The sequence below is a fragment of the Engystomops pustulosus genome, chromosome 7 (assembly GCF_040894005.1).
Source record: "Engystomops pustulosus chromosome 7, aEngPut4.maternal, whole genome shotgun sequence".
In the NCBI taxonomy this organism is placed as follows: Eukaryota; Metazoa; Chordata; class Amphibia; order Anura; family Leptodactylidae; genus Engystomops; species Engystomops pustulosus.
Window position 1 is genome coordinate 55,136,115 of NC_092417.1, and position 27,642 is coordinate 55,163,756.

General features: G+C 40.7%; 1 protein-coding gene across 2 annotated transcripts in view; it reads right to left on the reverse strand.

Moving 5' to 3' along the window:
- Positions 1-27,642, reverse strand: part of MDGA2 (MAM domain containing glycosylphosphatidylinositol anchor 2) — a 453,765-nt gene that overhangs the window by 71,509 nt on the left and 354,614 nt on the right. For both annotated transcript variants that reach the window (XM_072115988.1, XM_072115986.1), the window contains exon 7: positions 26,503-26,832. In XM_072115988.1, the coding sequence (XP_071972089.1) occupies positions 26,503-26,832 (330 nt within the window). The remainder of the gene's footprint in view (positions 1-26,502; positions 26,833-27,642) is intronic.

A 27,642-nucleotide genomic window follows, 5' to 3' on the forward strand; every position in this document is an offset into this window, starting at 1 on the left:
AAGGCGCACCGGATTATAAGGTGCACCATCAATAAATGCCTACTAAAACGTTCATATATAAGGCGCACTGGATTATAAGGCGCACCTGATTATATGGATGAATGACGAACAGGTAGCAGACATGTGCACAGTTCAAGGCAGCTGTTGTCTATATGTATGGTTCATGCATAAGACGCACTGGACTATAAGGCGCACCTTTGATTTCTGAGAAAATCAAAGGATTTTTTGTGCACCTTACAGTCCGAAAAATACGGTATAGGTTGATCGCTACCAGCTTCAGCTTATTGTGAAGCTTATACATTCTTTCAACTTTTTTGTTTTCTTTTTCTTTTCTTTCACATAACCTGTATGGCTTTATATATTTTTTTATCCATAATATAGTTGTGAAATAGATATGTATGTTCAGTACAGTGCTTGTTTTATAGTTCCAGAACTAGTCAGAAAATAGTTGCTTAAAGTTATACTAATTTTTCAGTCAAAGAAAAAGTTAAACCATTAACCCAGGGGTATGTTTTATTTTTATTTGTTTGCTTGTTTTTTGTGTTAACAGCAATAGCACAAACAAAATGAAAATAAAGTCTACAGTCCGACCATACCATTAAATTGTGAAATATAAAAAAGCACAATTATAAATATATATTTATATGCACCTTCTAGTCGATCACTTTTTTCAATCACTGAGGTGTATAAATTTGCATGTTTTTTTTTTTCCACTTCTTAAGCTTTGAACAACAGTCGGATTTAAAATGCAAGGAAAAAAATCTTTTTGTTATTGGAATGGAGCTGCTAAGTTATTATTAGAATTTAGCTTCAAGCATTTGTTGTACAAAGAATCATGGGTCAGTGACTGGAAAATCAGCTGGTGTATGAGCGAAGGTTTCGTGCAGAGGAGTCTTCATGTATATAATCAGCATAGTATAAGACATTCCTGGCAAGTATGTCTTGTAACTGCTCCTTCGCGTCTCTCCCAGCAGGTGCTGCTGCTGCATAACTATTTCATACTCACAAACTGCATACACGCCGGATGAGCAACAAGCCCAGCGCGACAACATGTAAGTGGCTGCCATGTGAAAAATAACTCAAATGAAAAATAAACATGAAAGCTTTTTTCAGGATACTGAAATATCACATCAATTAATTTATTTTCTTCAAATGTCTAATAGAATTCATAGATTAATAAATAGATTATCTACATTATTTAAAAATAAGCTGATACAATAAACTAGTTGAAGAAAAATATTTGGAAATTGATTGATTGTAAATTATTTACAAAATATGTATCCTTTATCATTTATATATTTATTTGAAATATTTATACTTACTTCAACATAAAAAAAATAATTATGGCAATATAATAATACAGGCGGTCCCCTTCTTAAGAACACCCAACTTACAGACAACCCCTACTTACAAAAGGACCTCTGGATGTTGGTAATTTACTGTACTTTATCCTTAGGCTACAATGATCAGCTGTAACAGTTATTAAAGATGTCTGTAAGTAACCTTTATTGTTAATCCTGGTCCAACATTTTTAAACTCCAATTGTCAGAGAGACCAAAAAAATTCTGTCTGGGGTTACAGTTATGAAATATACAGTTCCGACTTACATACAAATTCAACTTAAGAACAAACCTACAGAACCTATCTTGAACATAACCCCTGAACTGCCTGTAATAATAATAATAATAATAATAAAGTGCATTATAAAATAATAATATTAATAAATAATAAGGGTTTGAACCATAAATAAGGACATTTATACTACGCTTCGGTTCTGTAGCCCATGAATAAACTAACGCAGAGGAAAAGTGCATTTTTGGAGTCATGTTTATCTTATTATTACATTCATATAGGCACGGAATATAAATGAGAAAACTGATGTCTGGTCTTTATTAAAACAGTGGATATTTCTTAGTATATGCATCGAGCAGTTTAGGCAGATCTTGTTATGTGTCTGCTGTGCCCTTTGCTGAAAATATTACCATAAATAGCGCTGGCCTTTTATGAGCATGGCATTTTCTTAATACCCGAGGTCAGAAGCAGACAGCAATGGTACAGATCTATAAGCCAGTACAAGATCACAGTAAACTTCCCAGATATCTCCCCCTTTTCACTCTGACTATACCATAATTTTATTTGTTACAGATTTTATTCAATTTGGCTGGGTGGGGAATTGTAGGTTACAGTATAGTGTTGGAAAACTCGAAATGTTTTTTAAGGGAATTTCATTATTGATGGCTTACCATTATTAGAGCATGGGCACCCCCATCTAATAGGATCCATTGAGGGGGTCTGCACTTTGTTTCTTATGGACTATGGCTCTGTCTGATAATGAAGCTTATTATATTGCAGTTAGAGCTGAGCTGCAGTACCTGACACAGCCACAGCCATGTATGGCTCTATGTTATAGGTCTATACTATTGTATAGAGTCTATACTAGAGTTGAATGGACCCAAACTTTAGGTTTGGTAGCTCTGCCTAACCCAGAAATGTTGCTTGATGGGCTGCAGAGCAGTCAGTCAGTCAGTAACACCCCTAGCATTTAGGCGAGGATATGATTGGCCAGGTGAGTCCACCAAGTGTCCAAGGAGCCATGCCTAGTTGCTAGGGGTGATTGGGCAAATTTGCCGAACAGAGGACACTGAACCTAAAGTTTGGGTCCACTCATCGCAAGGCATAGTAAAGGTCCAGATATATATACGGATATCCACCTAGATAATTGACGAACCCCTTAATGACTGCTGTATCAGGCTTTTACCGAGGCCATTAAGAGTGCGTCTTTCTACGTCAATGCAATAGAAGAAGATTGAAGGACCTAGTGTCCTGCAAATGCCGGGCTGTGAAGACACACTTACACCTGGGATCGGAAATACCCTTACACGCTGTGGTCAAGGCTGCCGGGTCCTCTGTTCACCGTGTTCTGCCTCCTGGTGTCATCATGCTCAGTTACTTACATTACAATCTGCAATATATGGATTGCAGTGTGTGAGGGCTTGAACAAGTAATCGGATGAACGCTTCAAGTGTGTTAAAAATGTAAAAATTAAAAAGGACAAATCTTTTTATAATTAAAAATAAAATAAACTAAAAGTCCCCAAATCACCCCAGTTGCATATGAAAACCAAATAAAGTATATAATACAAAAAACATACATATTTGGTATCACTGTGTTGGTATTAATCTGTACAATAAATCTAAAGCAATATTGAAACCTTACAGTGAACAGCGTAAAAAAAAAACCAAAAACTTCCCATAATATATAAAAATCTTCTTCAAAAAAAGTTACATTCCCCAAAATGATATGACTGAAAAGAACAACTCTTTTCACAAAAAATAATCCCTCAATCAGGGTTGAAGTCATGCCCCTGAAAATTTGTCGATACTAAAAAAGTGATTTTCTCCAATATTGCGTTTTCATTTTTCACTCCCCCCCCCCCTACAAAAATCTATAACTTTTTTATTTTTCCATGTACAGAGCTGAGTGATGGCTTATTTTCTGTGTAACAAATTGCACTTCATAGTTATGGTATTTAATATTCCATGCCATGTACTGGGAAGCGGGAAAAAAATTCCAAATGCAGTGAAATTGGTAAAAAAAACTCATTTGCCATATTCTTGTGGGCTTGGATTTTATGGATTTCACTGTATGCCCCAAATGACATGTCTACTTTATTCTCTGGGTCGGTACGATTATGTTGATACCAAATTTGTAAAGGTTTTATAATGTTTTCATACATTTACAAAAATGAAAACCTCCTGTACAAAAAAAATTTGGGGGATTTTGCCATCTTCTGGCGCTAATAACATTTTTATACATTGGTGTACGAAGCTTTGGAAGGTGTCATTTTTTGCGGCTTTTGATGATGTTTACAATGTTATCTTTTTTTGGACTGTACGACCTTTTCATCACTTTTTATAGAATTTCTTATTTTTTTTAAATGGCAAAAAAGTGCCATTTTCGACTTTGGCCGCTATTTTCCGTTAAACGCAGTGAAAAACTGTTATTATATTTTGATAGGCCCTATGACTAATGGATTGAATAAGCATCCCATTAAAATTATTATATTGCATTTACTGCATCAATAATGGGTTCACAATCAACATGCGTTATGTACAGTTTTATTCTCTACAGATGTTTTTGTCATGGGTTTTCATATAAATGAAATGATGGAGGACCTCTGTAGAGGAGAGAAAGACATTTTTTTATTTACATTGTGTATCTACAATTGAACAGATGACAATATCAAATAGTCTTAATTTTAAATATTCTACTATTTTATGTAAACAGTTCCAGTGTCTCCCTGGTTACAGACTACAAACAAACTCAATGTAGTCAGATTCTGCAGTCATATCACCTTTTGTACTTCTTTCTCAGAAGAATATACATATATATATATAAGACACACCCCCTTGCCCAATCACTGACTTTTGCGTTGCACATGTGCTGTGAGCAGCTACCTGGACAAGAAGGATTTATTGAAGGAAAGCGCTAAACGTGAGAGATTGGGACCAAAGACATCCCCTGAAAATAAGACCTTGTGCATCTTGAGAAACGCTGTAAACTGTTATCTACATTTGGTGTGACTTTGCAAAGTTCTTGGGGCATTTAGTTAGTGAAGGGCCCCAGGCTTTTACTCTTCCTTAAATCCACACAGTATTATATTCTTGGTATAGAAAATCAAAATAAAGTAAAATTCACATTTTAATACTGCATATATCGGGTTTGGAGCTTTTAAAATATTTATTTTTTTACAGTTTCTTTAGTTAAAAAGAAAATTGTAACTATTACATTAGTCATTTCACTGAACAGACTTACAAAATTCTACAAATGACCTATCTTGTCCCAAAGCGGCTGCATCACATTAATTCTTTACAGCCATCTGACTGCTTCAGAAGTTCTGCTGCAATTGGGACTCACCCAGTGACAAAACATTGCTTGAAAAAACATGAAATAATAAAACAAACATCATCACAGAGACATGGCAACAAAAATTGGTTCCCAAAAGTTAAAAACGTATTTATTTATGACTCTTTGGTGAGTTTGCATAAAAAGACACTGAAATTACGTGTACTGGTTATTCAAATTGTCGAATAACATTAGTTTTATTGTTTATTTACTGAAATACAGGATGTAGGATATATTTTTTCTCTTTTTTTGAGAGGGGAAGTTTCTATTCTTCTCTCTCATTCATTGTAGTCTATGGGCTACTGACTCTACTGGTTCTTTTCCACATACTCGGTTCTGCTACACCTAATGCAAACTTAGTTCACTTGAACTTTTACTGGATGAACGTGGGATTGCCTAGTGGTCTGTGGTGACAGAATCAGCAGACACATTGGCCCACATTTATTAAAGTGTTTGCGCCAGTTTTTTGTCTGACTTTGCACTGAAAAGTACATGCAAACTGCTTGTACACGTATTTATAAAGTGTCTGCGCCAGTTTTGTGTCATGGCTTCACTGCGTTTTTTTTGGGACAGAGTCAGACCGTGCACTACATTATTACTGTAACTCCACAGAATTGGTGCACACTTCCCAAGCAGTGCAGCGGGTGCCAGATAATTAAAGACTGTGCACCAGTATTCAATAATCTGGTACATTCTGCACATTAAAGAGGCTAACTACACATTGTGCAGTTTGCACTACTTTTGATAAATGTGGGCCATTCAGTTACTAATAGCTGTTTTCAGGGTTTAATCTATTCTTTCACATATTCCATGCCTCTTCTTAGTATTCAGCACTTTATTTAATGTGACTAGAGTGATGTCATACAAGGTCCTGTTATATATGCAACATCTACCCCATGTATGTATCTGATCACATGAAATCACAGCATGCCTCCATGGAGGAATGGGGAAGTGTAGAAGTCCATGAAGGCATGGGGATGAGAAGAAGGTCATAGAGGCATACTGTGATTTCATGTGATCAGATACATACATGCGGTAGATGTTGCAGATGTAACAGGATCCTAGATAACATCAACCTGGAAACATGACTTTAAGTGACCAATGATGTAACAGAGCTCTCTTTTAATGTTCCATGCAGCAGCATATCATAGCACTAAAACCTGTCAATCAGCAACAAGGAGGCAGGGAAAACATCATCAGGTGAGTTGCTGTAAGTTTACAAACTTTTTTTTTAATATTGCAGCCACGGAAATTAACAATTTAGGGATAAGGGTAAGACTTTTTAATCATAGTTTTTAAATTTCAATGGCAGGTTCTCATGTGACCCAACAGAAATTTGTTCTTGGTAGGCTCATATAAAGAATCTTGGACCTGAAGAAGGGGAAATTCTCCCCGAAACGCATTGTCCCTATGCTTTCACCTGTTCATCGATTACCAATATCTACTCTTTGTATTCTGACTAGACCGAGTAAGCAGCGCAATATCATATCTGGCAGCCCACTACTATCTCTAATCTTATAAAGAATATGGAACAGGCATGCATTAAGAAGGTACAAACATGGAGTTTAGAAACATGTTCCAGGTTTATATCCCATGGATCCCTCTCCTTAATATCAACACGTTCACTAGGTTTTACAGTATTTAAAGCAAGGCTTTTAGTCCAAATTCCATTTTCCTTATTATTAGCACAGCCAAAGGGTTCTACAAGAAGATAAAGTTGTTGAATTAAGATATTCGTTCCAAGCCTCAGATAAAGGTTTCATAAGAGAACAAATAATAAGCTCAGTTTGTGGATATAGGAACAATACCCTATTCTTAAGACAGAGTTTAAAAAGCAATATTGTGAGCTAAGCTAAAGAAGGGGTAGAAAGGCCCACCAACAGAGCAATACCACTGGTACTAGTGTGAAGGTGATAGGAGCAAGGACATTTGGCCACGTCAGAGGCATAGAGTGAACAACCAGAAAACAATATCTGATGATACATTAGACATGTATAGCCAACACAGCTAAAACCCCTTTTCCTTTAGGACTCCAGTTGCTTGATTCCCTTTGATGTCTGTAGGTACAAGACAAAGCCTCATCACTTGGTTCAGGATAGTGTAGGGGATGTGTCTATAACTTATGTTCCCTATGAAATCAGTGGCTAGTTTAGAATAGATATAAGGACAAATACAGTGAGGGAGGCACCAAGAGCTGGATGGAGGGTACTAGGTTTCTGAACTCTCAGGTTTTGTTTTATGAAGGGACGATCACTATAAGTTGAATCTTCTAGACCATAAAGCTAATTTTGTAATAGGGCCCCAAATAAATAATAAAAGTGTGAGCTTTGGGACCCTTAGACAACAAGATCCAGGTTTGATTGTCCCCTCCAATGTTCCATGCTTTAATTTAACATGTACACTCAGCCGTAATGTACATCCGCAGCCTCCGTACACAGTTAATTTACAGAATATATAGAAAGCTGTAAATATTTCCTAGTCAGACATTTGAGCCTTTGTTTCTCGTTCGGTTCTGCATTGTGCTGATCTTTTAATAGAATAACAGCCAAATAGAGCATGCAAAATGGGCATAAAATGTCTGTTGGGGACGTATCAAAAATTCATGACTGCATCACATCAATTGTTATTATGCAGGTAGCCAATACTGAACATCTAGTTCTCTAGTACCGAGCCACATTGTTGTAAACTGTGCAGGAATGATGACTGTTATAGAGGGAAATATGTCAAATCTGCTTTAAAGAAAAATCACTGAAAAAAATACAGCTGGCATTGCTAAATGTCAGGATTAAGGATGAACAAACCTTTAAGTTCGGACCGGGTTTGGAGCCGGGTACCGAACCCAAACATTCACAGACGTCATTGGGGAATGACGATTAAAGATTAGGTGGCGTTTAAAGAGTTAAAACCAGCGATGGGTGCCAGCAGACTAGGATCGCTCATCACTAGCCACCGTATTATTGATATTTCCTTTTTTTCCTACTGAACAGAGGTATATATCACTGTATACAAGGTATATACCTTGCTTGATTGGGTATTAATATAATTTGCCGTAGTCTAACTATCTTGTACTTTGCACATCTTTTATTTTGACCAGAAAGATGCACCCAATTTTAGATAACTGTTGTGCATTTTGCCTTAAAGGAATTCTACCCTCAAAACCAAACATAAATGATAAACCATGGCCTCCTTCATTCTAAAGGAAGATCTTACTGCACAAGTGCCGAGGAAGCAGGAGGAGGCAAAGCCCGATCCCAGCGGGGATAAGGTAGCCCCTCATGCTCATTAGCATAATGTAAAAACTTGATCTTAGAAGGAAGGAGACCATTGAAAATAAATATAAGAAGGTTACTACAGTCACATTGTCTGGAATGAATGGTTTATCACGCTTGATTTTGGCTGATTTCCTCCCCTTTATATGGCCAGGCCTTTGGATGGAAGGCAAACATATGGATAAATCTGCCCAAACCTAGTAATTCTCCATTGGAGATTTTGTTTGGATGATTTACAGAGGTACGCATAAAAAAGAGTTGCTAAAATGTCCTGATTCAAACATCTATCTCTCCTTTTATATTTCCCAAGAAAATTCTAAATAATCAGTAGAGAAGTTGTCTAGCATTGTACTGTTATTGTAGGATGGTGCTTTACCATCACAATGAGAGTGGGTATTGCTGCAACCCTGTATATCCAATTCAAGTTAAACTGAAGAGCTAAGTTCTTCTAAGGAACCTTTGTGCTGTGCTAGTAGGTTCTTCAGTTTTAGCAACAACCTGTTTGGACCCCAAATCAAAACTGGTACAAATCCCACATGCTCCTTGTATACTCTGTATACCAGTATGTTTAACTTGGTCATGCAAGTACTACTCAGCATGTGCCTTGGCTTTACCATTGTACAAATGAAAGACTTTTTCATGTCACCTTAACTAACTCATGGAATGTAATGTCCTTCAATCAGGACCTATTTTCATACCCTCTTCTGGACCCAAAATGGGAAAAATAATGTATGTCTTTCTTTTACTGTGCCACCATGGCTAGTGTATTTTGTTTAATAATACAAGTAAAAGCTATAAATACCAAGTATGACCTATGTGTATAAGTGGTGCTGTTCTGTAAACAAAATGGGACACATCTTCCATTATGATGTTCCAAAGAACATATTGATTCTCATGGAGAAAGAAACATGGATGTGCGTATTATTGGATATCTTTACATCATATACTCTGGTTCTAGATGGGTTAACATTGGGGCTTGCCGTGCAACAGAATGAACCCTTTACAATAACGATTTGACTATTTATTAACAAAAGAACAAAGGAAAGGAGATTCTTTAATCAGTCTTTCTTTTATCTGTCCACCCAAAGGCTGTCCAGCTCTCTCCAGCTTTACAACCTCTTCCTGTTATTTGCATAGAATACAACTGGAATTAGGAAAATCCCTGCGAGCTAATGAAAGTGATTATATAAATGAAAAATAAGCAGCAGCCACATCATATACTGCATTTTTGTTACTGATGGAGGAATAATAAGGATGTGTCTCGAGGACAGAAATATTTCTTCTACGGCCAACAGAAGTGATGGCGCATCTTGGACTATGAAAGCCATATGTGGGCCCTCAAGTGTAGTCATGAAAACCATCAAACGCTGTAATGAAACTGACTTTCAAGAGGACCACCCCAGGAACGGAAGACCACTCCAGGTGACTACCTCATGAAACTGATTGAAATAATGTCAAGAGTGCACAGAGCTGTCATTAAAGCACAAGGGGGCTCCGCTGCAGAGGATTAGGTCATTAGAAATACCAACCTCAGAAACAACATATTAATAGCTACACAGATTAAAGCCCACACACTGTAAAGCTTCAGAGATCAAGTTGTAGACCAGAAACCAGAAGTTTACATATGGTATATAAAAATAAATATATACATGTTTTTCTCACTAAGAGACATGAAATCAGAATAAACCTTTCTCGTTTTAGGCCAATTAGGATTACCACAATTATTTATATTGGCCAGATGCCAGAATTATGACAGACAGATACTTTTTTAGGTAATTTCTTTCTACTGATTAAAAAAGTTCCATACATTTCATTAGTATTTGGTACCATTGCCCTAAACTGTATGGTTTGGGTCAAATGTTTTGGATATCCTTCCACAAGCTTCTCACAATAGTTGGTAGAAATTTGGACCCATTCTCCCTGACAGAACTGATGTAGCTGAGCCATGTTTGTAGGCTATTTGCTTGCAGCTTTGCCCATACATTTTAATAGAACTGATCTCAGGGCTTTGTGATGGCCAATCCAAAACATTGACTTTGTTATCATTTAGCCACTTTAGTCAATAGCTTCAGGTCATTTTAGTTTCATTAGACCACAGGCCATGTCCCCAAAAATTAAGGTCTTTGTTCCTGTAGTGGCATTGGCTTGTAAACCCAAGTACTTATAAGTATAAACACTACTTATTTCACTGTGGATAATGACAGACTCTTACCAGATTCAGCCAGCACCATCACAAGAGTAAAGTTCTAGTTGCCTGTGGTAACCAATCACAGCTCAGCTTTCACTTTCAAAACTGCTGTGGGAAAATGCAAGCGTAGCTCTGATTGGTTGCCATGAGAAAATAGAACACTTTTGCGCTCAGATACTTCTCATAAGTCTCCACAGCGCCTCCTAAACGTGTACATTGTATTGTGTGCTGTACTGTATACTATTTACCATGTATATATTAAATTATATGCTTTTAATTATGTAATACAGACTGTAAACTATGCATACATGCAGAGATGTCACTTGGAGACTTCTGAATGGGGCCCCAACCCCCTTAAATACATATTTGCTCTGTACTTTAGAAGATGTGCACTGTTATATACATATTATGCCAAAAGATGTACAGAAAATATGATATTCCTGCTTCCTCAGGGGGCCTGAGGAAGCGGGGATACGCGAAATACACTCATCATTAGCATACATTATGGGTAAGTTAACCTAATATAACTTAGATGTATGGGTAACCGAACACTTAACTTACTCTAAACTCTATGGGGCAGATTTACTTACCTTGCCCATTCGCGATCCAGCGGCGCGTTCTCTGCTCTGGATTCGGGTCCGGCCGGGATTTATGAAGGTAGTTCATCCGCCGTCCACCAGGTGGCGCTGCTGCGCTGAAAGTCATCTCAACGCGCCGGAATGCACCACCTCGGACCAGGTGAAGGTAAGCGCTTCGCAAACGACACTTTTTCGGTTTTTAAATGCTGCGGTTTTTCCGAATACGTCGGGTTTTCGTTCGGCCACGCCCCCCGATTTCCGTCGCGCGCATGCCGGCGCCGATGCGCCACAATCCGATCGCGTGCGCCACAATCCCGGGGCAATTCAGGTACAATCGTCGCAAATCGGAAATATTCGGGTAACACGTCAGGAAAACGCGAATCGGGCCCTTAGTAAATGACCCCCTATGTGTATTGCACAGGCAATTGATCTTGCACTTTTCATCTTATGAGACTATACGGTGAGCTGCTATGAAGCTGTATATGCACTGGCACTTTATTCTGAGACTGTAGCAGTTTACCCATTTGATGATGCCCAATGAAATTGTGTATTGTATGTTTTTGTGATGTGCAGAGGCACTAAATGGAATACCGGGATCAATTTTCATACTATATCCTAATGTAATTTCTTTACTTTTAAAAAATTCTTTAATAAAATGAATTATATTTTTAACTATGTAGTCATGGGCTGTATAAGGACTGAGTTTCACTCATGCGGTTGTTAAGAGCTATAAAACTGATGTATTGCAGGGTATTAGCACTGTCAGCCTATGCTGATGCACAGACTAAGACACTGCCTGTAAGGTTTCATCTGTGTCAGAGCCTTACAGGCATTTACCATGGACAGACCCCAGGCTTGGCATAGCAGCAATCGGCACTCCCTGAGAATGCTGCAGTGGGGCGCCGATCAAGCAGGGAATCTCCCTGCAGCCATTTAAATGCCTCGGTTGCGCTGGCTGTGGCATTTAAAGGGTTAACACCCGCAATTGGAGCTCACTCTGATTACTGCTGACACCCTGCTATTCCCTTTGCCAGCTCAGCTCAGGAAGCGGTTAAGCATTATATAAGTGATGCGGACAGCAGCAAGGATTTAGGTAGATGGGTCTTGATACTAAGCTTTTATAAGGGCCCATTGGAGTATTAAAAAATAAGTGAACTCTAGAGCAACTAAATAAAAAAGTAAATAAACTGTATTCCATAATAATTACAAAAATGTATGGTACGTACACGAACATGCAAGAAGAGTTAACATGTTTTGGGTGGATAAACTGTCCTTAGTCGTAACTAGAGATGAGCGAGTATACTCGTCCGAGCTTGATGCTCGTTCGAGTATTAAGGTACTCGAAACGGCTCGTTGCTCGGACGAGTATTTCCCCTGCTCGAGATCGAGCATTTAATTAAAAAAACACAGTGAAGAACAATGAAGAATAGAATAAAAACAGTGAACACAGTGACCACAGGATCATTTAAGTGAAAAACACAGTGAAAAACACAGTGAAGAATAGATTACAGATGTTCGGCACATCTGCTTACTTGTCGGGAGATACGCGCGGAACGGTGCGAACAAAATACTAAGTGAAGAACAATATATATGTGTGAAGAACACATTGCAGAACACGGTGAGCAGGACAGAGACAACGAGGAGCAGCACAGAGACACCGGGGAGCAGCACAGAGACACCGGGGAGCAGCACGGAGACATGGGGCAGCGGCAGCACGAAGACATGGGGCAGCGGCAGCACGAAGACATGGGGCAGCGGCAGCACGAAGACATCAGGCAGCAGCACGGAGACATCGGGGCACGGAGACATCAGGCAGCGGCACGGAGCGGCACGGAGACATCGGGGCACGGAGACATCAGGCAGCGGCACGGAGCGGCACGGAGACATCGGGGCACGGAGACAGCGGGGCACGGAGACATCGGGGCACGGAGACAGCGGGGCACGGAGAGCAGCGGGGCACGGAGACAGCTGGGCACGGAGACAGCGGGGCACGGAGACAGCTGGGCACGGAGACAGCTGGGCACGGAGACATCGGGGCACGGAGAGAGCGGGGCACAGAGACAGCTGGGCACGGAGACAGCTGGGCACGGAGACATCGGGGCACGGAGAGAGCGGGGCACGGAGACAGCTGGGCACGGAGACAGCGGGGCACGGAGACAGCGGGGCACGGAGAGAGCGGGGCACGGAGACAGCTGGGCACGGAGACATCGGGGCACGGAGACATCGGGGCACGGAGACAGCGGGGCACGGAGACAGCGGGGCACGGAGACAGCGGGGCACGGAGACAGCTGGGCACGGAGACAGCTGGGCACGGAGACATCGGGGCACGGAGAGAGCGGGGCACGGAGACAGCTGGGCACGGAGACAGCGGGGCACGGAGACAGCGGGGCACGGAGACATCGGGGCACGGAGACAGCGGGGCACGGAGACATCGGGGCACGGAGACAGCGGGGCACGGAGAGCAGCGGGGCACGGAGACAGCTGGGCACGGAGACAGCGGGGCACGGAGACAGCTGGGCACATCTGCTTACTTGTCGGGAGATACGCGCGGAACGGTGCGAACAAAATACTAAGTGAAGAACAATATATATGTGTGAAGAACACATTGCAGAACACGGTGAGCAGGACAGAGACAACGAGGAGACATCGGGGCACGGAGACAGCGGGGCACGGAGACAGCGGGGCACGGAGACAGCGGGGCACGGAGACAGCTGGGCACGGAGACAGCTGGGCACGGAGACATCGGGGCACGGAGAGAGCGGGGCACGGAGACAGCTGGGCACGGAGACAGCGGGGCACGGAGACAGCGGGGCACGGAGACATCGGGGCACGGAGACAGCGGGGCACGGAGACATCGGGGCACGGAGACAGCGGGGCACGGAGAGCAGCGGGGCACGGAGACAGCTGGGCACGGAGACAGCGGGGCACGGAGACAGCTGGGCACGGAGACAGCTGGGCACGGAGACATCGGGGCACGGAGAGAGCGGGGCACAGAGACAGCTGGGCACGGAGACAGCTGGGCACGGAGACATCGGGGCACGGAGAGAGCGGGGCACGGAGACAGCTGGGCACGGAGACAGCGGGGCACGGAGACAGCGGGGCACGGAGAGAGCGGGGCACGGAGACAGCTGGGCACGGAGACATCGGGGCACGGAGACATCGGGGCACGGAGACAGCGGGGCACGGAGACAGCGGGGCGCGGAGACAGCTGGGCACGGAGACAGCTGGGCACGGAGACATCGGGGCACGGAGAGAGCGGGGCACGGAGACAGCTGGGCACGGAGACAGCGGGGCACGGAGACAGCGGGGCACGGAGACAGCGGGGCACGGAGACAGCGGGGCACGGAGACAGCTGGGCACGGAGACAGCGGGGCACGGAGACAGCTGGGCACGGAGACAGCTGGGCACGGAGACATCGGGGCACGGAGACAGCGGGGCACGGAGACAGCGGGGCACGGAAACAGCGGGGCACGGAGACAGCTGGGCACGGAGACAGCTGGGCACGGAGACATCGGGGCACGGAGACAGCGGGGCACAGAGACAGCGGGGCACGGAGACAGCGTATCTCCCGACAAGTAAGCAGATGTGCCGAACATCTGCAATCTATTCTTCACTGTGTTTTTCACTTAAATGATCCTATTCTTCACTGTTCTTCACATCTGCTAACTTGTCGGGAGATAATATACGCGCGGAACAGTGAAGAATAGATTGCAGATGTTTGCATACATCTTCTAACTTATCAGAAGACATTCTTTTTCAATTAATTAACACATTTTATTCCCGAACCATGGTCCCTTTGAAAAATGCTCGAGTCTCCCATTGACTTCAATGGGGCTCGTTATTCGAGACGAGCACTCGAGCATCTGGAAAAGTTCGTCTCGAATAACGAGCACTCGAGCATTTTAGTGCTCGCTCATCTCTAGTCGTAACATATTAACATGTGTTATAAATAAGGATGGTTTATCGTCCTGAAACGTGTCAACTCTTCTTGCATATCCGTATACACACAATGCAGTTTTTCATTATTATGAAATAAAGTTTTTTCGTTTTTATTTTAGTCATGCTGGAGTTCACTTATTTTGTCTACTTTCACTTGCTATAACCCAGCGTCCTCCTCTCCGTGCGTTGACTCCAATCATTGTAGTCCGTTTTTTTTATTCCCTCATCTGTATTGATGAGCTGTGTTTTGGAGTCTTGTTATGCCACTGCTGTGTAACCTATTCATATATTCTGTAAGCTATATAAAATGTAAGAATACTGTGTCATACCGATTGTTTGTACTTTATACTATATATATATTTCAGTACTGTATCTATTTACAGCATATTATAATCCGCTGAGTGTCTATGTTTTATATAGTACTTTATCTTTGTACTGTATAATATAATCTGTTGAGTGCATTATGTATATCCTATGTATGTACTGTACAGCACTCGTTATATAGCACATGTAGTATTGCAGATGTACGTATAATACAAACTACTAGATGTGTCTAGACTGGAAGCGGCTCCCGTACACATCAGTATGCAGAGAGAATAGATGTTACGATGGTATAAGCTTCAGTTACGGTTTCACTTGCAGCTTCAGTGTTTTGCTGGAAATATTTATTTTTAGATTCACTTTTTGAGCAGGTTTCCATGAATGATGTTCACACGTTGAAAAAGGCAATTGTTATATCTGGAGGTGATGATAAGGTTTCAGAGGGGATGGCTTTTTGGCTCCATTCATACCACTGCACCATATCCCTACAGACGTCCTTTCTGGCTAGCCTTAAGGCCTTGTGCCACAGGGCTAATAGATACTGGGGCTCATTTACTTACCCGATCCTGTCGCGATCCAGCAGCGCGTTCTCCGACGAGGATTCGGGTCTTCCTGCGTTTCACTAAAGTCATGCGCCTGATGTCCACCAGGTCCACCATCCTATTCCTAGTGCATGTAAGTGTGTGTCAAGCGACAAATTTAATTTTTTAATACCACGTTTTTTTCCGAATCCGTCGGGTTTTCCGATGACCACGTCCCCGATTTCCTTCACGTGCAACCCGGCACCGGTGCAACACAATCCGATTGTGTGCACCAAAAACCCAGGGCAGTTCAGCGCAAACCGGTAATTTTCGGGAAACCTAACGAAAATTAGCGATTCGGGCCCTTAGTAAATGAGCCCCACTGTATCTGACATGGAAACTGGTCTTTTCCATCCAAGCATGAATCCTCCATTGCTCTGGGTACCTATGACAACACTTCCTGTACTCTAACTTTAGTGCTTCAGTGTCTTTATAGGACCCAAATTGCAATGCACATTAGACTGGAGATCACTACTATAAGTTATAGAGGATTTGTGGCAATCTCAATGTCTTAGTCTATAGGACAACCTTCACATAAGAACATTTATAACTGTGGAATTATAGTATGTCATCCCAACACTACAAATAGGTAGATTTCATATAACATGTAATACATCGGGGCAAATTTACTTACCCGTTCCTGTCGCGATCCCCGATCCAGACGGTCAACGAAGATGAAGTCCGTCGCGATTCCCATAGCTTGTGCGCCCAATTTCCTGCATCTGCAGCTTCCCCGCTGAGGTCCGCCGAAGTTTACCTTCTTCTTCCTGGTGTATGTAAATGCTTGTCTTGCGGCACAATTTGAATTTTAAATCCAGTGCGTAGTCAGAATCCGTCGGGTTGTCCCATGGCCACGCCCCCAATTTGCGTTGCATGAAAGTTGGCGCCAAGTATCTGATCACGTGCGCCAAATACCCCTGATAAATGCGGCGCAACACGGTAATCCAACGAAAATGCGGTCCGCGGACCCTTAGTAAATGAGCCCCATCATATGCTTATCAAAAGAGGTGGATCTTTTGTAGATTTGCATATAAAACAAAGCTTTTTAAAAACTGGGGGCACCGCTAGATAAAATGGGGAATTTAGATGTCTCTAGATTTAGGATAAAAATATTGGGAGGTACTGTCCAAGAGTCAAAGTGTAGGTTTTGTTCATGCAGTAGATGCAATGTACTTACCTTCTGTCGGTACAGGAGTGCACCATCCATGAAGCGAATTGAGCTTCTTTCCTCAGGCAGCAGGATAGGGGGCAGGGGCACAGTCCTAATAATAGGGTCCGTTTATACCCAATGTTGCGATGGGTGTGAGATACTACTAAAAAAACAGCAGAGACTTTAGATTCATCCCTGTGTATGTACATATATCTTGTGTAGCCCATCCTACATTAAATCAATTATGGCAGCGGAAGAACAATACTTTGCTGCACTTGTGGGAGGAAGTGACCTGTCCATTCATGATATAGTGTTAGTTCAGTCTTGCAGTTGATAGAGGGCATAGTGCAATAAGGAGACAAAGTAGAGGTTTTAGCCTGAAAGATTATAAAAGGAGCAGTATACTGCATACTGTATTTTGATTCAGAGGTCAAGATGATTTTTCGATGTGTGGACTTTGTAGAAGGCAGTGACCTGTTTGTTCATTGGATTATAGCAATGAGGAGTGCCTGTGTAGGTGTTGATAGAGCATCACGTACTTCAGTATATCTGATTTCCTGCAGCAGCAGGGGATGATTATGTTGATCTTGCAGCGGTGATCTGAACAGTGAACAATTAGATAATCATCAATGTACATCTTTATCTTATTTATTTCTTTACAGGAGCTCATCATTTTTCTCATTTTATTTCTTTACTTCATATAGTGGGTTGCAGATATTTAGAAGCACGATTTAAACCCGACTGCACACGCAGTGGTGTGATTATGAATCATGCTTCCTCAGTTAAAGGCATTGCAGTTCCCATGGTACATTTTAAATCTCGGATGATGGATTGGTTTTTATTGCCCATGAAATAAAAATGAGAAAAGAAAAGTAAATTCAATGTAATGCCATTCAGCGGTAGTCAACACAGAGGGGGGAGATGGCTTCGCTTTGTCTTTATTTTACCATTATTCTCTAAGAAAAAAAATCACAAAATACAAATTCACTAGAGATGCATTTGCTGCTTAATGAATACTACATCCAGACAATATACAGAAAATACATTTACCTTGGCCTTATATAATTCTGACTAGGCCATAAATAGGTTATTGGTTGGTGAAAAATAGCTGTTTAGTGGGGACCCAACACAGGGGAGTCCCACACAGATCATCGGTTCAGGGGCAGCTGGTTTTGTGTTCCTGCTATAGCCATGGCTCCTATTCACGTTTAATGGGACCCGTTGCTGGAGTGATGGCACCAGGTGCTACATTGTAATGATGGCCTATTGTTAGTATCACCTATTCTGGTGGAGACTCCCGCTTCGAACCAAAATACTTTAACTGCCCCAGCATGGAGCTCAGCACTTCCACTACACTGAGTCAGCTTTGTGATCAGTATTAGTGCCGATGAGCTCAGTCACCCACTCTGGGCTTTCTCTCTATCTATTAGACTTTATTTTTACCACCCAGTTGGCCACCAGCATTCAGTATCTTCATGAAAATAGTGGATAAAGGCTTATTATGGCACAACCCCAATCACAATGTACCATAATGGTGTATTTGAATATTTGCTGATTCTACTCAGCTGTGAAAAACCATGGTCCCCATTTTAACTTTCTTCACTACCATGTGTAGAGGTGGTGAACTGGCCACACAACTCTGGCCAGATCACAACCTCCTTAGAGGTTCATTAAGCCTGGACACAGTTAGGTGAGCAGTATTTGACCAAGCAGGGTGACCGCTCTGTCAAAGATAGAGCAGGTCCTATTTTTTACTTAATTTGCAGCACCGCCACTAGGCGTCCTACAGAGCAGTGTTCATCCCCCCTTATCTTTTCCACCTGACCGTGTGCTTTGTCTGGGTTTCTGCATGAGTTCCTAGTTATTATAGCACATAGAGGATCTGCCTAGGTCATAAAAAGACAATTATTTGTGGGGGCTATTTAAGTGAGGTGTTATGGATGGGATCAGCATCTACAACCAAGAGAAAAATTAAGATATTTAGCTTCGCTTGAAGTGTTACTTTAAAACAAAAATGGAGATTTTTTAAAACCTTTACAAATACAACAGTGGTCTTAATAATATCTCTTCTAAGGTAAGTTGAATTATAGGCCATTGTGGAAACTACTGTTTCAGTTTACTTTCTTTATAGGGAATCTGTCGTCAGGAGCCTTTTTTCCGCCCCCCCCCCCCCCCCCATGTCTCCATAGAGAATAGTGTACACATTGACAAAGAGTTTTTAAAGTAAAACTGGCTTTAAAGTTACCTTTCTGTATGCAGAGTAGTGTCCCTAGTCCCATAGGAGTAGTCAGTAATGAGTACCCCCCTCCCCCCCTTGGGAAAACACTCCGTCATGCATCGATTTCAAATTAAAAAAAAAAGACTTCCAATTCCCCCTTATCTCCTCCCCATTTGCTTCCCCCCTCAGGACATCATACATGTCTGCCTCACTCCTCACTGGCCACTCTCATGAGACAAGGGACACAGCTCTTCATAGCCATAGGTAAACTTTGATCTAACTTATCTTTTCTTCAGAAAAAGACAGTTTTACTATAAAACCTCTTAGAGGTTTACTATAAAACCTCTATGGGGAAATGGGGCGCCGGAAGAAGGGCCCCTGATGACAGGTTCCCTTTAAAGAATAACTTTAACCGTCAGGAGTTCTTTTTTTTCCAACCTATCACCCTGTGGTGGAAAATCCTGTAGTACATAAATACATCTAATATTCTGGGACTTAAATTCCTTCACATCAGGGATTCATTGAACTTCACTCAAATTATGGTCGTTTACAGCCACTTTACAACAATACATATGTATCTGACTATTACAAGATGCCTTTTCATTCCAGATTAACGTGAATTTTACTTTTAGCAGTCTTTTAAGTTGAGTAATTGTACAAGTCTGTATGAAAAATGCCAGTGGAACACAACAAAGCCATCACTCTGCAAATTTCCAATTATCCCGTTGCCTTCTGTCATTCTAAACCGTACATCTGATGTTGTCTTACATCAATCATAGACTAGAAGACATTGAATATTCCAGTGCCTGGCCAGCTCCTCAACATCTAAAATTATGTCAAACAGTTGTCAAGACATATTCCATCTTTGCCATGATGCAGATAGTATTTTAGGATCCCCACACCAATCATAGATCCATGTTTTATGAATCTTTCTTTCTGTTATTCCCTATAATGTTGAATGCATGTAAATGAAAACCTTGAACACTCTACTCGCCATAAAATCTCAATAGGGAGCTCTCGAAAATGTGTAACATGTCAATCTGTGTCTGACAACATCTCTGTTTTACTTAAAATTGCATCTTGCAGATCTTCAAGTCCCAATCTTACTCTAAAAACAGTAATTTTAAACACTTTCTTCTTCTATCTATCTTGTCTTTTCGCTTTGCAAAAACGACTTATTGCTATGGATCTGTAATTTTTTATATGCATTGTAGAAAATAGTTTTAGAAAAATCAAGCTGAATGTTTCTTTGGAACAAAAATCTTGAAAAGTGGTACGAAGGGAAGAAGGGAATTTAAATTGAGAAAACTTTGAGAGTAGGTGACAGATCTACATGGGAGACCACATATAGTCACCAGATAGTGTTTAACCCCTTGACCAATGGTGAGATACCAGGCGTATGCGTGTCACCTCCTTCGCCGGATCATAGCCGTGACAGCCAGTAGCCTAAGTGAGACTCCCAGGCTTGTCATATAATACAATCTATAGCAGTGTGCAATACTGTACTATTGCAGTGTAAGTTAGGACTAATCAGACCTCCTACATTTCAAATACCCTCATGGATCTAAAAATACAGTAAAAAAGATTAAAAAAAAAAAGGAATAAAAATATTAAAAAATTAAATAAAAATCTATAAAAAAGTTCAAATCACTCCTCTTTCCTTAGAACTGATATTAACAAATAAACAAATTAAATGAAAATATGTTAGGTATCATCTGTCCCAAAAAACGGTTATTCCCAGCGTAGACCACGTAACGGGCAAAAGCCCAAATATCCGAATCGTCACTGTTTTGCCATTTTGCAACTCATAAAAAAATTAAAAGGTCTTACAGTCCCCAACATGGTAGCATTGGGAACAGCATCTCATCCCACAAAAAATTACACCTTACATAGGTCCGTAAATCCAAGTATGAAAAAGTTATTGGCCTCAGAAACTGTCAATAAGAAGTACAATTTGTAATGCCAAAAACAAGCCTTCACACTGCTCCATACATGGAAAAGCTCTGCATATTTAAGGGGTTAATGGAGTAAAACAGTGTTGTCAACCTTCTACAAATGTTTTTTGGTTAAAAGGATCTCTTAATGGAATTATCTCGCCCCTGATGCATTTTGTTAGGGGGCGCACTTGAACTGGCACCAAGTTGCAGTCCTCCATGAGCTTCTGTCTCAATTCAGTTTCAGTGAACTGCATGGAGAATTCTGGGACATTTGACTGCTGTTGGTTCCCCACTTATCTAATACTGATAACCTGTCAAATCTGATCAGACAAAAGGACTAGACAACCCTTTTATTAACCGGTTAAGGACCAGGCCCTTTTTTGTTTTTTCACTTCCATTTTTCACTCCCCACGTTCAAAAATCTATAACTTTTTTTATTTTTACACGTAAAGCTTGTTTTCTGCATAACAAATTGCACTTCATAGTGATTGTATTGTATATTTCATGCCGCGTACTGGGAAGTGGGAAAAAATTTCCAAATGCAGTGAAAATGTTGAAAAAACGCAATTGCAGAGTTTTCTTGTGGGCTTGGGTTTTACAGCTTTCACTGACGTGTCTACTTAATTCTTTGGGTCAGTACGATTATGCATATAACTAATTTGTATAGGCTTTATAATGTTTTCCTACATTTACAAAAATTAAAACCCCCTGAAAATTATTTTTTTAATTTTGCCATCTTCTGGCGCTAATAACTTTTTCATACTTTGTTGTATGGAGCTGTGGGTGGTATCATTTTTTGCTACTTTTGATTAATTTTTTAATGATATCACTTTTAGGATGGTACAACATTTTGATCACTTTTTATTGATTTTTTTATATTTTTCAAAATGGCAAAAAAGGGCCATTTTTGACTTTGTGTGCTATTTTCCAGGGTTAAATGCAGTGAAAAAGCCTTATTATATTTTGATATTTCAGACGAGGTGATATCTAATATGTTCACAATATGTTCATGTTTATTTATATTCATTTCAGTCCTAGGGAAAGGGGGGGGGGTGATTTAAATTTTTAGGGTTTTTTATAATTTTTTTTAAAACTTTTTATTTTTATTTTTACTATTTTTCCAACTCCCTAAGGGTACTTTAACCCTAGGTTGTCTGATTTATCCTATTATATACCACCAACTTCCTGAAGCCGTCGGCAGTTTTGCTGGCGGCGATCACCGGGATAACACCCGCGACCGGTGCTTGCACCAATCCTGGGTGTTAACGGTAAGTCTTTACTGCAATATGCAGCAAAGACTTACTGGCTGTAGAAAGGGCTCAGCCACCGGGACCTGACACGCGCCGTGAATAAACGGTGGGTGGTAACCGGTTAAAATGTGATTTATTTTAGTAAATTCCTGTATCCTGCACTATACAGGCGGCCCCCTACTTAAGAACACCCGACTTACAGACAACCCCTAGTTACAAACGGTCCTCTGGATGTTGGTAATTTACTGTACTTTAGCCCTAGACTACAAAAAATTTGGCTGGGGCTACATTTATAAAATATACAGTTCCGACTTCCATACAAATTCAACTTAAGAACAAGCCTATAGGACCTATCCTGTACGTAACCCGGGGACTGCCTGTATTGTGTATTTTCTTACAACTCTGTGTTGGGCCTTTCTTCTGTTATTTACAATGGTACATTGCTCCTTTTAAGAAAATGATGTTTTAAAATTATAATTTCATGGGACAGGCAAATATTTACCTGGACTAGACCCATTACAAATGCTTAGATGTCTATTTTACAAAGTGAGTGGTTTACACCTTTTATCATGAATTTCTGTTATTCTCTAGGTCAGGAATTTGGCCACCAACTTAAAATTCCAGTACCATCATAAGCCATTTGAACATTTTAAACCACACGACTAGACACTTGGCTGCCTATATACTGTTGTATTTTTAGTGGATTGGTATTAATGGGAACTCATCACCATGAAAATGGGATGTAATTGGTAGGCAGCATGTTCTAGTGTAGGAGGAATAGATTAATATATAGTTTTGTTAGGAATATTCTGTAGAACTTTTTATGTATTTATTTATTCATCTCCATTCTCTATGCTTTTAGCGTGTAGAAGAATCAAGATTATCAAGACAAGAGATTATCACTGATCAATAGTCCTCATGTTTGGTCTACATCCAGAAATAACTGTCAATCACTAGTAGGACTGCCCACCTGACACATTTTCAAAACTTAGAAATAGAAAGATATAAATGAATAATTGATGTAGAGGTCAGTGGTTAGAAAAGGTTGTGGTCTAATCAAAGACAGACTCTGCAGGACACACTCTGGGTGCACCAACTGCCTTGTTTGCATACAAAAATGGTAATTTCTCAGGAACGGAATAATGGACAGAAATAATGAAGTTATTTTTTATCAATTTTAGTGCATTTCTCCATAACATACTGCTAACAGATTGGGGTGGTGGTTAGACTCCCTTTAATATTATAAAATAATACAAAAAAATCTATTTTTCATACTACTAAAAACAAGTCCATGCATAAATCAAGTAAAGATGCAAAATCTATTGATCTGAAGAATGAATGTAAAATATTATTTATGGTACACTAGTAATAATGTAAATGATGGTAAAATAGTTTTCTTCTTTTCAGTTTCAATAAAATAGTTAACAAAGGTTATAGGTTTCTGATAACAGTGCCTGTCACATAAAACAAGACCTCATATGGCTTCATTGGTTATAATCAGTGATTATGATTTTATTGTAGTTTTCCTTTAAGATGTGACTTACTTATAGCCCTGTAATGCATAAATGACCAATCATTTTATTGGTCTTATTTACTAAGATTCCCGCGGCCACATTTCCACCGGTTTTCCGGGGAACAGGCATTTAAAAGGGGATCGTGTCGCACGCGCCTCGGCGCCGGCTTTTATGCAACAGAAATCGTGGGGCCGGTCATTGGACAATACGACTGATTCGGACAAACCGCAGGATTTAACTTAAAAATTCTGTCACGCAACCAATGCACTTACATGCACCGTGAAGAAGATGGTGAACTCCGGTGGACCTGATCAGGGAAGCGACACATGCAGGAAATTGGGTGCACGATCTCAGTGAATCGCAGCAGAGTTCATTCTCGTCGGACATAACGGATCGGGGAATGCGCAGGGACAGGTAAGTAAATGTGCCCCATTATGGCTTTGCCATAAGTCCTCCAAATAACCAGTTCAACCCTACTTCATCCATCCAACTTATTTCAAACCCCCCTTTTTAGGATACCTAGGGAAGAAGTATAATGTCTTATGCTTAAGGCTATAAAAGTCAATGGATCATATAACCATTTACAGCTTCTACATCCTTTTCTATATCCCTTGCAGCATCGGAAGTCTAACATAACTTATATTGTGTACAGCTTTAAAAGACAGAATGCAAAAATCACTTTGTAGCTGAGAGAAGCAATTGCCGCTCAGATGGGTTGTGTGTCTTTAATTTGATACTACTGATTGAACTCTGCTTCACAGTTACAGAAAAAGCTGTATAAATACCCCTCTAGCAATACAATCTTTAATGAAAACCCAGATATGATTTACAAGGAGCCGTGCTTGTGTTAGCCAAAATAATGCTGAAGTAATAGCTTCCACATCCAGAGGAATAGAAAATAATAATATGGCAGACTTTTATCTTTTCAGTTTCAGTAGATAGGCTTTAAAGGACAGTTAGACCTCACAGACCTTAAAGGAATAGGAAAGCTTCTAAAAGAACTTATAAAGCATATGAAATTTAAGCAACAAAAATAAAATATTTTTGGCTAACTTTAGCTTTATTCAGGGACATTAATCCCTTAAGGTCCTGGAACCCAAACAGATGAACATGACGCCACGTAGAAGAACATGATGCACTAAACGCAATACTTTTTAATGGATAAGCACCCGTGACAATTAGTAACCCCTGATTCTGCACTCACCAATCTCGTCCTACCTACTTACTCAAACCAGCAACTGGTCGTCGATCCCTCCCTATGCCAAAGTGCAAAACACAGAGACAAATACAAAACAGTACAAACAGATAAGAAAAGTCACCAGAGCCTGGTCACAACATAGTAAAATACCACAAAACAGTGCAGTAGTCTGAACAGGTGCTAAAGATCAGGATACTAGGAAAACAATGAACAGTCACAAAGAAGGTATGGACCAAACCAAGAAGAAATTCTATAGTTAACACCCTAGGGAGCAAGTGACTAGTGTGAGAAGCTGTCACAATGGGTTAACTTATAATTAACCACAGCTAATGCTGCAGGAAAGAGATGGGTGTAGAACTTAATCAATACAAACAGCATACCCAGCTAAACCCATGTTCACACTGCAGTTCAGTTAGGTACAAAGATACAGTCACTGTCTTCTCAGATGCATACCACAGACAGATGATGACACCAACACAGGTGTTACAGTCACATAATATTCTTAAAGAAGTAAGAATAGACTTCTATGATGAAACTGGAGATATTTTTGCTTCCTGGTTTGTTTAGTCTCTGGCATCATAGTCCACTTTTTTGTACCAAGAAACTGGCCCCTACAAGGTTCCAGGAAGAGAAGAAGACCTGCAGAAGTTGTTCCTAACAAACTTTATAACTAACCTACAGCAGAACTCCTAAAGTTGAGCAGACCATTTTTATATTTTACAAAAAAAAAGTAGTTACCCTATGAGCGCTACTCTTTCTTTACTTTTCCAGTACACATGTACAATATTCTTAGAGAGACATTTTAGGAATCTGGAAACCTTAAAATAGTTTAAGCTAAAGGAACCATTTCCCTTATGCTAACCTACTACCTCCCCCACACCTTCCTTCCAGTTGGATCATCATTTGACTTAAAAAAAAAATGAATTGCTCCTCTTCCAAACACAAAGTACAAGAAAAGATACATAGGGAGACCCTTTTCATAGCCAGTGCTCCAGGGCGCTGCCCACCCTTTGTCGTTTATATATCATCAGGCTTCAGCCTCTTGAAGTATCTGCCACAGCGGATAAACTGCCGGGCAACAGCCTGTGAACGTCAATGCAGAAGTTTACAGGCTAAGGCAAGTGCACAGGCAACCACCACTCCACGCCCACATGGTGTTGATTGTAGTGCCGGTTATAAATCTTCCCCATACTGTAGAAATTAATTGTGGAGAATTTTCTAGGATAGTTATCATTTCTGGAACCTAAAAGACAGACCTGTTCCTTTTTTTCATTAATGATTGAGATGGTGCTTTGATGGATGCAAAGGGTTGTCATTTTGGGTTATCAATTGTATTTATGTTAATTTTAGTATTGCACTAATTCTTAAAGGGGCCTATAGGAGTCATATGAAGGGCATATAGGTGCTTATAGGAGTCATATGGAAAATAAAAATATTTAAATAAAATACCTTACCTGTGCTGCTGGATATGTTCACATCATTGCTGATATCTGGAACACCTCCCCCTTTCAGCGAAGCAACACATGTGTATGTCCCAAAGTCTGTAAATTTTAAATCAATGATATCCAGATTGGTGGTGCCTGGGGAAACATCAGGATCTGTCTGAGTAATGACCATTCTTTCAGAACTTCGTAGAGGGCGGCCATTTTTAAACCAACTAAAGGTTAGTTCTTCAGATGGAATGGCTTCCACTTGACAAGATATTTTCACCTCTCGGCCAATTTGGATGTTGTCATCTTTGTGGTAGGGATCGGGGGTTATCCAGTAACGTCCTTTTTTTAAAGCTGAAATTAGAAAAATGTACATTAAGAATATGTTTCTATATTTTTGCATGACAGATTACATGATGCAAGCTAAGATTAGGTCACCATCTTTTTCTTTAGGACTGAGCACGCCAAGGGCTTTGGTAGAATGTGCGCCATTTACCATGACAGCTGGCAGAGGACGCAAAGCTACACTCAATGCTGTCATGAAGTGCATGACTTCTGCTTAATGTGGGCACCAGGGGCTTTGCCAGGATGTGGGCCTACACTGTGACAGCTGGCAGAGAACGCAAAGCTCCGTTCATTGCTGTCATGAAGTGCATGACTTCTGCTTAATGTGGGCACCAAAGGCTTTGCCAGGATGTGGGCCTACACCATGACAGCTGGCAGAGAACGCAAAGCTCCGCTCATTGCTGTCATGAAGTGCATGACCTCTACGTAATCTGTGAAAGTTGCATGACAGAAGGACAGGAGTGCATAAAGTTGGTGGCTCTTGGATGGCTCTCAAAATACCCCGAAAACTACAATTTTTAAATTAACGTTGTATTCGTTTTCCCTGTAAATCCTAAGTGTTCCAGACAATCAATTCCATCATGCACCATACTTATATAGGAGAGACAAATTAGTATTTTTGAATATGGACAAATTCCAATTTGCTATATGCAGCCAAATGAAATGGTAATTGAAAAAGATTTTTTTCCAGTTGTCCCTCTCAAGTAAGGGACTTTGCAATCATTTAGGAGAATCTGCCTGGAGAGTGCTGACCCAGCATGTTACTCAGTGTAATTACTGCTCTGTTCATGCAGGAAGGAGACGGATAGCTGTACTTTT